The sequence below is a fragment of the Condylura cristata genome, unplaced genomic scaffold (genome assembly GCF_000260355.1).
Source record: "Condylura cristata isolate star-nosed mole 26May11 unplaced genomic scaffold, ConCri1.0 scaffold00010, whole genome shotgun sequence".
Classification (NCBI taxonomy): domain Eukaryota; kingdom Metazoa; phylum Chordata; class Mammalia; order Eulipotyphla; family Talpidae; genus Condylura; species Condylura cristata.
In genome coordinates this window covers 201,029-212,961 of record NW_004567111.1, presented here as the reverse complement: position 1 = coordinate 212,961, position 11,933 = coordinate 201,029, and the positions used below count along the sequence as shown (strand labels likewise).

The following is an 11,933-nucleotide window of genomic DNA, read 5'->3' as shown; positions in this document are numbered from 1 at the left end:
GCCGCGTGGGGCCCTGGCTGGCGGCGCCCAGGCGCCCCTGCCTGCCCGACCCGCGGCCAGTATCCGAGCGGCCAGCCAGAGTCCAGGCAGGAGACAAAGCAACGGACGCCCACGGGCTGTGAACTCCCAGCCCCGAGTTCTGGCTACAGGGCGCTGAAGTGCCCCGGGTCTGAAAGCTAAAATGTTTCCACATGGAAAATATCCCACAGCTCTTCTGCTCGTGGACTTGGTGGGTTTTGATTATCTGCACGATGGAGCAACAGCGAGTGTTTGCCTCACGAGTCCTGCTTGGAGCGAGCCCCCGTGGGCCGGCCTGGCCTCGCTGTCCCTGCTCGTGTGGGAAACGGCTGCACCGGGTTTCGCAGGCCAGTGACTTCCCAGCCTCCCGCATAACTCACGTCGAAGGCAGGAAGTCCGCGAGCCACGGACAGCCGAAGTCCGGTGTGACCAACACACCCCGCGGCCGGCGGCGCTGCCTCTCGGGCCGGGCCGCGTCTCCTCGCGGTGGCCCCGTCCTTCGGCCGAGCGGAACCGCGGCCTGCTGGGCAGGGCAGCCGAGGGGCTGGGCAGGGAGAACCGCCTGGGCTGAGGGGTGGGGAGGGGCAGGCGCCCCGGGGAGGCTCTGGAGCAAGGAAGGAGGCCGCGTGGCTGCTGCGTCTGAGTGGAGCGTTTGGCGCCATGACCTTCCCCAGCAGCCTCCGAAGCCGCCAGCCCACAGCGCTGTGACAAGCCGGGCCTCCGGGTCTGTCGGTCACCACAGACACAGACACAGTCTCTGGTCTTATCTCCTCGCAGTGAGCATCGTTTTCTGTGCTAACAGATTTTCCTTTCCCTGTCCACGTCCTGTTCTTCCCTTCTCCCTCCAGCTCACCTTAGCCCCAGAAAGCTCACCTGGGCCCCAGGAAGCTCACCTGGACACTAGAAAGCTCGTCCGCACCCCGGAAAGCTCACCCGGGCCCCAGGAAGCTCACCTGCGCCCCAGAAAGCTCACCCGGGCCCCAGGGAGCTCACCTGCGCCCCAGAAAGCTCACCCGGGCCCCAGGGAGCTCACCTGCGCCCCAGAAAGCTCACCCGGGCCCCAGAAAGCTCACCTGTTCCCCAGGAAGCTCACCTGGACACTAGAAAGCTCACCTGCACTCCAGAAAGCTCACCTGGGCCCCAGGGAGCTCACCTGCACCCCAGAAAGCTCACCCGGGCCCCAGGGAGCTCACCTGCGCCCCAGAAAGCTCACCCGGGCCCCAGGGAGCTCACCTGTGCCCCAGAAAGCTCACCCGGGCCCCAGGGAGCTCACCTGCACCCAAGAAAGCGCACCTGGGCCCCAGGGAGCTCACCCCAGGAAGCTCACCTGCACCCCAGAAAGCTCACCTGGGCCCTAGGGAGCTCACCTGCACCCCAGAAAGCTCACCTGGGCCCCAGGGAGCTCACCTGCGCCCCAAAAAGCTCACCCGGGCCCCAGGGAGCTCACCTGCACCCCAGAAAGCTCACCTGGGCACCTGTGCCTGCTGGTCTTGGGGACTTTGCTTACCCGTGCACCCAGGTGACTTTGCCGTATTTCGGCGGCCCTGCACCCCGTCTGCAGAGAAGCTGCTCTGCGGCACCCCCTCAGCGCGGCGGGGCGCTGCGGGAGCCAGGCAGCTGCCCCGTTCTTGCGATGTGCGGGGCTCTCGGGTGTGCCGGCGCCTTCTCGGCCCCCGCCCCTCCGGCCTTTCCTACCCACGGTGTGCTTATGTTTTTACCCAAGAGCGTTTCTCTCTGCCGAAGAGAACAGCCCAGACGGTTATTTACTGGTTTCGATACTCTCTGGAGCAATCTCGTGTACTGTGTGGTGCGAATTCAAGTTTCCCAGAAATGCCACGGATTACGCAACCTCGGGGAAATCTTCCCTTTTATTTCTTTGAAACGTACTCTGTCCTTCCTTGGGCCCAAAGTATCTGTCCAAAGCCGCTTTGGCTCCCGAGCACAGCCAGCAGGGACTCGGTTCAGCCCGGCCACTGGCCTCCGCGTGGGGTCTGTCCTTTCCCAGGCGGAGTGTCCAGTATGTGACAGTCAGGGCCCCGTGACCCGACCCGCGTCCCCTCTGCCCCGTCAGCAGGGCGGTCTCTCTCTATGCCCCGAAACGCTGTGGTGTTTTAAATGCCACGAGCCACTGTTTAGTGCCAGCTTTTAGCAGTGGACCCTCTCGAGAAGGACACGATTTGACCGTCCATGTGCTTGGAGACCTGGACAGCAGCGGCTCTAGGCAACTTGCTTCCTCTGCCGGCGACGCGCCCCACGGCCGAGCCCAGAGCTGTTTCTGCAGCTCAGCAGCATGTAGCTTTGCGACAGCTGCAGTTCAGGTTGAAGCTGTCTCAGACGTCCGAGGCAGGAATTTTCAGAGCGGGACGCAGTGTTCTGCTCACAAGTGTCATTGTCAGTGTCGTTGTCTCGGAAGAGCGGGCTTGTGGTCTTCTATCTCGGTCATCGTCACGCCCTCATGATTTTCAGGCCACGTAACCGAGGTCTCTGTCTGCTTTTCAGTCACCCAGGACTGCCTGCAGCTGATCGCAGACAGCGGCACGCCCACCATCCGCAAAGGTAAGGGCCCCGCCCCGCCCCGCCCCCCACCGCACCTGCTAAGATGTGAACGCTCTGCAAATCAAAATAAACAGCCCCAGTAATCGTCCCCCTTGAATTCAGTCGGGGCCTCCCCGGGGGTGCAGGGTTTGAAGCGCAGCACTAGGAGGCTGTCCGCAGTCGCGGCAGCCGGGCCCCATCCCGGCCGGGAGGGACCCCAGGGCGCAGCCCCCGCCTGTCATCCCGCTGTCCCTCAGCCGTGCGTTTAGGTCAGTCCGCCTGCTCTGCTCCCCACTCCGTCTCGCGAAGGCGCTCGTCGCCCCCTCCTCTGGCCTGCACCTCAGTCCTCGCGTGCATGAATGAATGAATCTTCAGAAAAAGAATTCAGTAAGAAGCATCACTTTGAGGTTTCGGGCCCACAGATTATATTCAAACTTGATTTCAAATCAGTTGTCTGTCTGGATTATCTTGTAAATAGATGTAATACAGTAAATGGCTTCAAAATGATGGCGGGGAAGTGGGCAGATGGGACATCTGGCCAGTAGAATCACCTTAGCAGTGCTGATGGCTGGAGGCGTTCGCTGACCAGCATGCAGCAAAGCAAAGTCAGCTCAACTTATTAAAAGCCAACTCAATGTATTGTCACGGCGCAGTCTCTGCTTCTGCAGTGGCTCGAGAGGAACTTCACAACGTGGATTCTCCTGTTACATCAGGTTGCAAAAATAATTGAATGAGGAGAAAAACTAAGCGTTTCTATCCTAAACATGATGTTAAAATAGCACCAGTATCTAATGAATTAATGTAAACAGACATATGTTTACATATAAATAATCAGCATTTCTGTGAGAAATTCCAACCTCCAGTGGCTCCTGCATCAACAGTGGTGGCAAGCAGGCGGCCTCCCAGCCCCGGCCAGGCCTGGCCCTTTGGACTGAAGAAAATCTGCGTGGTTCCCACTTCCAGGGGGCTTACCTTGTGGTGAGGGGAAGCCAGCCCAGCAATAACCCCCCCAGTGGGCAAGTGAAAATCAGAGTGCTGGGGAGGGAATTAAGCGGGCGGGGGCGGGAATGTGGGTGCTGGGAACTAGGAGGGAGTTGAGAGGCGCTGGAGTCGGGAGAGGGGCCAGGAGCCAGGTCCTGGAACCCAGATAAAGGCGCTGAATCAGGCTTCCCGGGGGCCTGCACAGGGTGACCCTGGAGAGCTGTCTTGCAGCTATAATTTTCTGTGTGGTTTTAATGTTGCTAACTGTAGCACGCACACGAAATGATTTCAAATCTTGATTTATGGCTCTGTTCTTCCAAAGTCTTGTTTTTGTAACTTTTAATGGGCCGCAGCTCTTTCCTAGGAATCAACCCAAAACCAAAAAAGCCCCTAAAGACCAAAGATGAAATTAAAAAGATGGGACTTGGAAGAGGCTTGCTTGACGCATTTGGCCAGAAACACGGACTCAGTGTGTCACAAGAGGATGCGTGCTTCCCCAGAGTGGGGCTGAGCACAGGGCGAGCCCCGAGGGCCAGCTCCCCGCCCCCAGGGCGCTGTCCCGGGTGTGGGCACCGGACCAGGATTCACGGGGAGCCGCTTGGCAATGCCAGCGCGCATGCGTCGCGGGGAGCAGCGCTCGGCTGCACCCGGGCCCCTAAGAAACCTGCTGGGGAGGGGGTCGTGGTGCCGCGCCCCGGGCTGAAACCGTGGGCTTGCGGGACGGGCTGCTTTCGTTTGCTCTTCTACACGCCTCGGCACTGCGCTCTTGGGCTTTTCTCCAGCAAAGGCGGAGAAGGCGCAGATGGACCCCACAAATTAAAAACAACAGAGCCGGCGGCGGCTGAAAAGTCGCGTCTCTCCTATTCTTTTCTCTGTTTGGAATTTGGATGTAATTACTGAAAAGGTAATAATACACCTCGGTATCGCAGACGAATTGAACAAGCGCATTAAGGGTGAGTTCCAATCGTTGCTCCCTTCCAGCCTGTCCCACCCAGCCTCACCTGCCAAGTTATCGCTTCACGTAGCCTTCAAGACTTGCTGCAAACCCAAATGACAATGCAGCTCTGGCTTCCCACGCAAGCAGACGAGCCATACTGAGGTGGAGGCGATCTGGGCTCACTACCATAAACTTTTCTCAGTCAGCAACGCATATTGTTGTTGAATATTGCCTACCAAAATATTGGTGTTATTTTGTCTTTGAACAGAGTTCCTTCTTATTTAAAAAAAGTTGCCTGGGTCCTCCCTGGTGGTGCAGCGGGTTAAAGCGCAGCACTGTGAAGCTGGCCGCAGCCCCTGCAGCACAAGTTCAAGCCCCAGCCAGGGAGTGACTGACCCCCATGGCGCCGCAGACCTCTCCTGTCTCCCTGCTGCTCCCCTCAGCAGTGTCCTTCATCCATCTGCCTGTTCTGCTCCCCGCTCTGTCTCTGGTGAAGCCTCTCACAGCCCCTGTACCCCAATCTGTATGCATAAATAGATAAATTTTTAACAAAAAAAGTAATGTCTGTGCAGTCTTCACGTGGTAAGCAGGTTAACCATAGTGGATGGACAGTCCCCTCCTCCCATGCTGTCAGTTCGCTTTGTCATTTTATTTACAGCTTATTTGTTGTTGCTAAATTCTATTATGTTTTCAGTCTTCTGGATTTTGAGGTATGATTAGAAAGGGTTCTAAATTTCAAAGGTTTTTAGAAATCCTATCCCAACTTTATGGCTTCATTTTACATTTAAATATTTTGTCTATTTTCAGTTATTCTGGTTTTAAAAAAAAAGTGAGGTATCCAACCAACTTAATTTTTTCCATACACAATTATTTTCAGAAACCCAGAAATTTCTGAACATTTCATATTTCCCCCACTGCTTGGAGATGTTCACTTTAACATATTCCAGTAGTTGAGGCATTTTATATTCCCTTCTGTTCTATCATATTGATGTCTGATAAAGTATCACCTCTAACCAGCCCCTGATAACCATTTCCTCCAACTCTCAGCCCCTGGTAGCCAGAATCACTTCTAAGAATATGACCTTTCTAGATTCCAAATATAAGACAGGCCACGTGGTATCTGTCTTTCGGTGACTGGCTTATTTCACTTAGCATAATGTCTCCCAGGTTTATCTGTGCTGCTGCATGAGTTTATTTCTGAGCTTTTTATTCTGTTTCTTTGGTCTGTTTGTCTGTATGCCAGTGCCACACTGTTTTGAGGATTATGGCATTAGAGTATAGTTTGAAGCCAGAGAACTACAACTTTGCTTTTGCTCAGTTTCTTTGGTTATGTAGAATATTTTGTGAATCGGTATAATTGCATCTGTTTATAAATTCCAACTGATCATAGTGTATGAGCCATTAAGTATTCTTCTGAGTGTGATTTGCTAGTCTTTTGTTCAGAATTCTTGAATATGTCAGAATGCAAAAGACAGTTCATCATGGTATGTTAAGAAAGACGTACATGCAATTTTTTTCACATATTAATACTGATTTTTTATTTAAATTCAAATGCTAATGGGCACGTGATATTTAAGTTTTCAATAGCATTTAAATCCATCAAGCATTTTCAGCTGAGTGGCACTGAGATGTTCAAGCTTCATATATAGAAATACTTCCTGGGTTTCACTGTTGGCTAAAGAAGCAAGCACTGATATTCTTAATATTCTGGAGTTCACAGCCACATTCTTGACTGCCTGCTGTCAGGGCTGATGCTAGTGTAGGAAAACACCGCACAGAAGAGGCTGTAGCTGCTCACTTTCTAGTCGGCATTTACCTACAGTCTACTGCGCTAAAAGTCAAAGTTTTAACAGAAGCATGTCATAAAATATAATCCGTGTTTGGTCACTTTACCCTCGAGTTTATTATTTAGTTTTCTTAAAGCATTTGAATGCACGCAGCGGCACGTGTCTATTGAGGCAAACTGTGCTGCACTGTGCTCTCGGCACGAGGCTCCCACCTCAGCGGTCATGCCTCGGCCAGCGAGTGTAGCTCACACGTGGCCTGCGTGTGTGTGTCTGTTCACACACGAGGGCCAGAGGGGCAGGTTCCCCCAGAGGAGGAAACTGTGCTCTCTTTAGCGGGCGCATTTACAGCATGGCCTGGCCAAGTGCCCCAAACCCAAATCCCCAAAATAACGAAAATATAAGCTAATAGCTCCATCCCCCCCCCCCCATTCTGACGTAACAGCTGAGAACTAGCTCGCTGATTTTTACAGGTACACATATGGGGAAAAAAATAGGACATCAATTTAAGTATTACAAAGACATTTTTCAATAAAGCTAGACCTCTATAGACTATAAGCACACAGTTTTAGAAATGCGTATTTTTTCTCAATTTCAGACAATCTCCTAGTTGTAGGATGTTTGAGTTCCCAGAATTACAGTCGCTCGTTGGTAAAACGCTTTTGAGCAAAAATCATTGTTTAAAAACACGACTTTAAGCAACAAAGGCATCCTCTTGGGTCATCTGACGCTGAAAAGCGCCGGGGTTCTCACTTCTGCAAATGCCTGCGCAGCCCTGTGTCAGCCGCGAGGAAAGGGCAGGTCCAGGTACAACTGCGCCTGTCAGGCCGGGCGCCCCCTCTGCGCGCTGTTTGGCGGGGGGCCCCTTTTTCGCTTCCCAATGCCGCATCCCGCGTCCTCTGGGCACGGGTGGTGGCCCAGAGCGGAAGGGCGCGATCGCCCTCTTCCAGGCGACCTCCGTGGGGGGCGCCGAGCCGCCCGCTCCCCGCCGCGTCTCACGGCTCTTGTGCCCGCAGGGCTCTACACCTTCGTGCCGTGGCTGCTGAGCTTTAAGAGGGGGACGGCCCTCGAGGAGAGAGAGAACAAAATCCTGGTGAAGGAGACCGGTTACTTCTTCATCTACGGCCAGGTGGGTGCGGGCGCGGCTGCCGGAGCGGCACCTGCGGGCGCTTCTGACCGGCTCTTGGGCTCGCCCGCAGGTCCTGTACACCGACAGCACCTTCGCCATGGGGCACCTCATCCAGCGGAAGAAGGTGCACGTCTTTGGGGACGAGCTGAACCTGGTGACTCTGTTCCGATGTGTCCAGAACATGCCCGGGACCCTGCCCAACAACTCCTGTTACTCGGCGGGTGAGTGCGCGGCCTGCCGGCGCCACCAGGACCCGCGGCCGAGCGCCAGGGAACGGTCCGTGGGGCCGGCCCGCCGCCGTGGGGGGGCCTTGTCCACTCGTGGCCAGCCGCGTCTCCTCTGGTGGAGACCGCAACACCACCCCTTGGTTTTCGGTCGGCCGGGGTTCCTCCGGCGGCTCTTCGTGGCACTCAGCCGAGACGCCGGCAGGGGCAGCCAGGCCTGCGGGCCGGGCTCCACTGGGCCGGTGGACCGAGCACGGAGCCCCGCCCGGCCGCTCCGGGACGCGCTGTGCAAGTGGGAATTCTGGCTTCAAAGGCACCGCGAGCCCATGCCCAGTAAATCAGAAAGGAAGTGACGTGGTGCACAGTAACGGAGGCGGTTGTCATTCCGTCTCTTGCACCATGAGAAGCGTGAGGTGGGTGATGAGGAAGTCTGTTGAGTCGAAATTCCCTAATTTTCATACAGAAATGTTTGCCCGCGCCCCGTGGTGACCAGTATTAGCGCCACGGCATGCTTCCAAATGACGCAGCCACGCCAAGCTGTGATTCAGTGGGCTCGCCCATCCCGGAGCTTCACAGTGGGCTCCCTGGAATCTTCTCATCCTCGGGCCGCAGCAGTGTCACTTCCTGTTCGGGTGTTCTGCCAGAGATCCCTGACGCCTTCCTCTTTGCAAATAATTAACCTGACCTTAAAACTATTTCTCAGTTAATAGCTTACTACGGAATACAAGCGTCATTCTCTAGGCAATGCCAGATTTGCAATTTGTTTAAAACCACTGTAAGCCACACATCAGCGTCTAAGTACAGGAAACATTTCCACAGTAACCTGAACAAATTAAAATAGGTGTTTAAGGAAGCCAACATAATGCAAGGACCTCTCTGAGACGCAGGCCCGAGTCTGACTTACTGTGCAACTGAGCAGTCGGGTTTGCTCATTGCAGGGAAAGGTGCAGCTGATTGCAGCAATCGGAACGATAGAAATTGCCAATAATTCAGTGTGAGGGTTTGAAGCACAACTAGACCAACTTTATTTTTGGAGTTAGCATTACTTAACACCCTAGAACGAAGCCTCGTTATCCGAGCAGGAGGCTGCCTGCCATCTCCATGACGAAGGCTCTCAGGCAGTCCCCCACTCTTTACCCTCGAGGGAGCCGCTTCAGCCAGCTTAGGAAGCACAGGCACGGCCCACACAGCTGCGGGCGTGGGCCCGTGCACCGCCCCTCGGCCGTCGCAGACGCGGGCCTTCCGGACAGGGCTGCTCCCGCTCGGGGCGGCTGAGCGGCTGGCGGCGCTCCGTACCCGGGGGCTGTGTCCCAGGACCTCTGGGCGCTGCGGGCGTGCGGATGCAGCAGGTGCTCACAGACCACAGCAGGAGCGTGGCTTCCGAGCTGTGTCTGTGCCCTCAGCCAGAGCACACCACCGTGAGGAAGGCTCGCGCGCGTCACTGGTCAGTCAGAGGCTAATGGCCTTGTTCCTCTTGAGCATAAAGTCACACATGGGCACGGGAAGAAGCGTCTCCGGCGGAAGACTGTGGACACAAGCCCCGTGACCCCTACGTCAGCGCTCCACTCCAAGAAAACATGTGGACTGGAGTGCTTTGTTAGTGAGCAGTGTTCCGACTTGTACTTTTAGATAGTTTGAATTTTGTGTGTGCACATTCAACAGTATAGCGAGGGCTTCACACAGACAGACACGTGCGTCTCTGTATTTCTATGTAACATCACTATGTTTCCCTTGTTAAGAAAGCGAAGCTACTTTCAACTACATACTATTCCGCTCAGAGACGTGCTGTGCTTTTCTCTTCGACAGTCGGCTCCTGTTCAGAGCCTCCACTTATAAAAGTAGCCGAGAGCGCTTCCTTTCTGCGGTGGCGTGTTTCCTTAATTAGTTTTCCACTCTGAGGAAGAGGCCCTGGGCCAGGCGGCCTCTGGGGTAGTGCGTGGCGTGGACGCCGGAGGTAGCGTTTTCGCCAGCCGGCACCGGGTTTAGGTTCGGGCTCTTCGCCCCGGCATCCAGACACAGTTTTGACTCTCTCCCCAGGCATCGCAAGGCTGGAGGAAGGGGATGAGCTACAGCTTGCAATCCCACGCGAAGACGCTAAGATATCTCAGGATGGAGATGGCACGTTTTTCGGCGCTCTGAAGCTGCTGTGACCTGCTCACACCTCATCGCTGGCGCTTTCCCTCTGCTCCTCTGTACCTCTAAGGAGAAAACATTTAACTGGAAATACCGAAAGGGGAAAACTATGTCATTACCGTAGCCTTTGCTGAGAGCTGTTTGTGTCGGTTTGCTGGAACCAGACCAAAACAGGAAATTTGACCGGCAGCCGCAGCCAAAGGGTGTCATGTGAATTACAAGAAATAGGGCCCGTGTAGGGAATGGGCAGGCCAGGGCCTTTCCTCTCATGCCACCAGAACAGTCTGGGCACGGCTTCCGGCCGGGGAGCACAGGACTCACGGGCAGGAGTCACTTCTCCAGAGCTGGTATCGCAGCCTTTGCCTGGCGGACAGCGAGGTGCTTCCGGGGTCTCGGGTCTATGCTCTAGTTTCCGGTCAGACACCTTTCTCCCTTCTCAGTGAACGATGTGGAAAAGAAATAGTTACAGAATCGTGCACCTGGTCCGTGACAAGTCACTGAGAGTTCAAACCGATCATGTGAGATCATGAGAATCAGAGCAGGAGACGGAGAGTGTCTGAGCCCGGTTGGTCGGCGCGTGTGATTGTATCTCTGACGTTCTATCTTGGCAGTTGGAACATGCCCAGACATTTCTTCGCACGGGGGAGGTAGTTCCCTCATGGTCTCTGCTTCCAGGTAGACTTAGAGCTAACTTCAGTCACTTCAAAAAGCCTTAAAGTGAGGAATCCAGGGCAAGCCTGTGAGCATGACTGGAAGTCACGACAGCGCTTTCTGTAAAAACATCTCCAGCACCAGTTAGGAATAATCCGTTTGTAAAATGCCACCCCTTACTCCTAACCTTGTTTCTAACCGCTACGACTAGTTCCAGCCTGCGCCACGGACGCGTGTTACCAGCGTTAGAAGTGGGGGCTTCGCTTGGGTCCTCGGCGTCCTGAAACAAGCCGTTCGCCACATGGCTGGTCACAAGATGGCGATACCCAGAGGTCGGCCTCCACGTCACCCCGGAGAGCCGCAGGGTTGCAGCTTAAATATCTGCTTGTCTCTTTTTCATGTCATTAAAGACGAAAGCATGTCCTTCATCCAACCATCTATTGTATTCGTTTATACAGGACATGGGAGAAGAGACCCACAGCGATTTTCCTTAGTCTGTTTACAAAGACATACTTTTTTCAAAGAAGAAAATGATTTGTATTTTGTCTCTGCAAGTAAACTGTCAAAAACTCTGATTTTTATCATTTTGGCTTTTTTGGTTAAAATAAAATACGTTTGCAACACCTTTGGCTTCCCGATGCTGTCAAGAAGGGTGAGGAGTGGACTGGGCGCCGGTGCTGTGCTGGAGGGTGGGCCGGAGGGTGCCGACGGGGGCCCCGAGCGTGACCCGCGAGTGCTGTCAGCCTCATTTCCTGATTTTTGTGTCATGACACTTTCAGTGTCTCTCCATATTACTAAATGGCATGTTTAAAATTAGGTGCATCGTTGCAAAACGTGATAAAGAAAAACGTGCGAGGAGGTGACAATAAAATACTTGAATACTTAATGTTTGACCTGTTTCCCAACACTAGAGCTCCAGCTAGAAATTAACGGTGAGTTGAGAGGCAAGTCGGAGCGTGGTCTCTGAGTGGCAGGCGGACAGCGGGCCCAGCAGCCCCGTGGCGCCCGTCTACTTGCGGCCCTCTTCCTCCTGTTTGCGGCTGCAGAGACTTGGGGCGGCCCAGATGCTCACTCACTCAGCCACCCAGCAAGCGCACCGTCCCCCCAAACTCAGCTCCAGGCTGTCTCTTCCCTCCTTCACGCTGCTGGGGCTGAGTGGCTGCCTTTTGTCATTTAAAACCGAGATGCAAATATCTTTGAGGTCACGTTAAATATAAGAAGTGTAATTACGGGCGCCTAGTTGTCCTTTGCCAGGACTCAGCACACTGGCCAAGACGCAAACGACGCGAGGGCAGCGGCTGGTCCCTGCCGGCCGTCTGCTGCCTGCGGGCGGCGCCTTTCTCGCGGCCCAGGGCAGCGGTGCTGACCTGCGCCTTCGGCGTGTCTAGTGCCAGATGTCTTAGGAGAAACCTCCGGGGCCACTGGAGGGCAACCACTGAGTCTTTTACTGGTTAAGTTTGGTAAGAGCGGCTCACAGCCGGCCCTCGGGCTGCCTGCCGGACAGGCCTGGAGCTCGGGGCACCCTCCGCCACGCCCGGCGC

General features: G+C 54.7%; 1 protein-coding gene across 1 annotated transcript in view; it reads left to right on the top strand.

Annotated features, from left to right (window-relative positions):
* Positions 1 to 10,961, top strand: part of TNFSF13B (tumor necrosis factor (ligand) superfamily, member 13b) — a 27,247-nt gene extending 16,286 nt beyond the window's left edge. Inside the window, exons 4-7 of the mRNA XM_012723151.1 lie at positions 2,518 to 2,574; positions 7,272 to 7,384; positions 7,455 to 7,605; positions 9,646 to 10,961. Coding sequence (XP_012578605.1) covers positions 2,518 to 2,574; positions 7,272 to 7,384; positions 7,455 to 7,605; positions 9,646 to 9,758 — 434 coding nt within the window. The 3' untranslated portion in view covers positions 9,759 to 10,961. The remainder of the gene's footprint in view (positions 1 to 2,517; positions 2,575 to 7,271; positions 7,385 to 7,454; positions 7,606 to 9,645) is intronic.
* Positions 10,962 to 11,933: the final 972 nt, after the last annotated feature.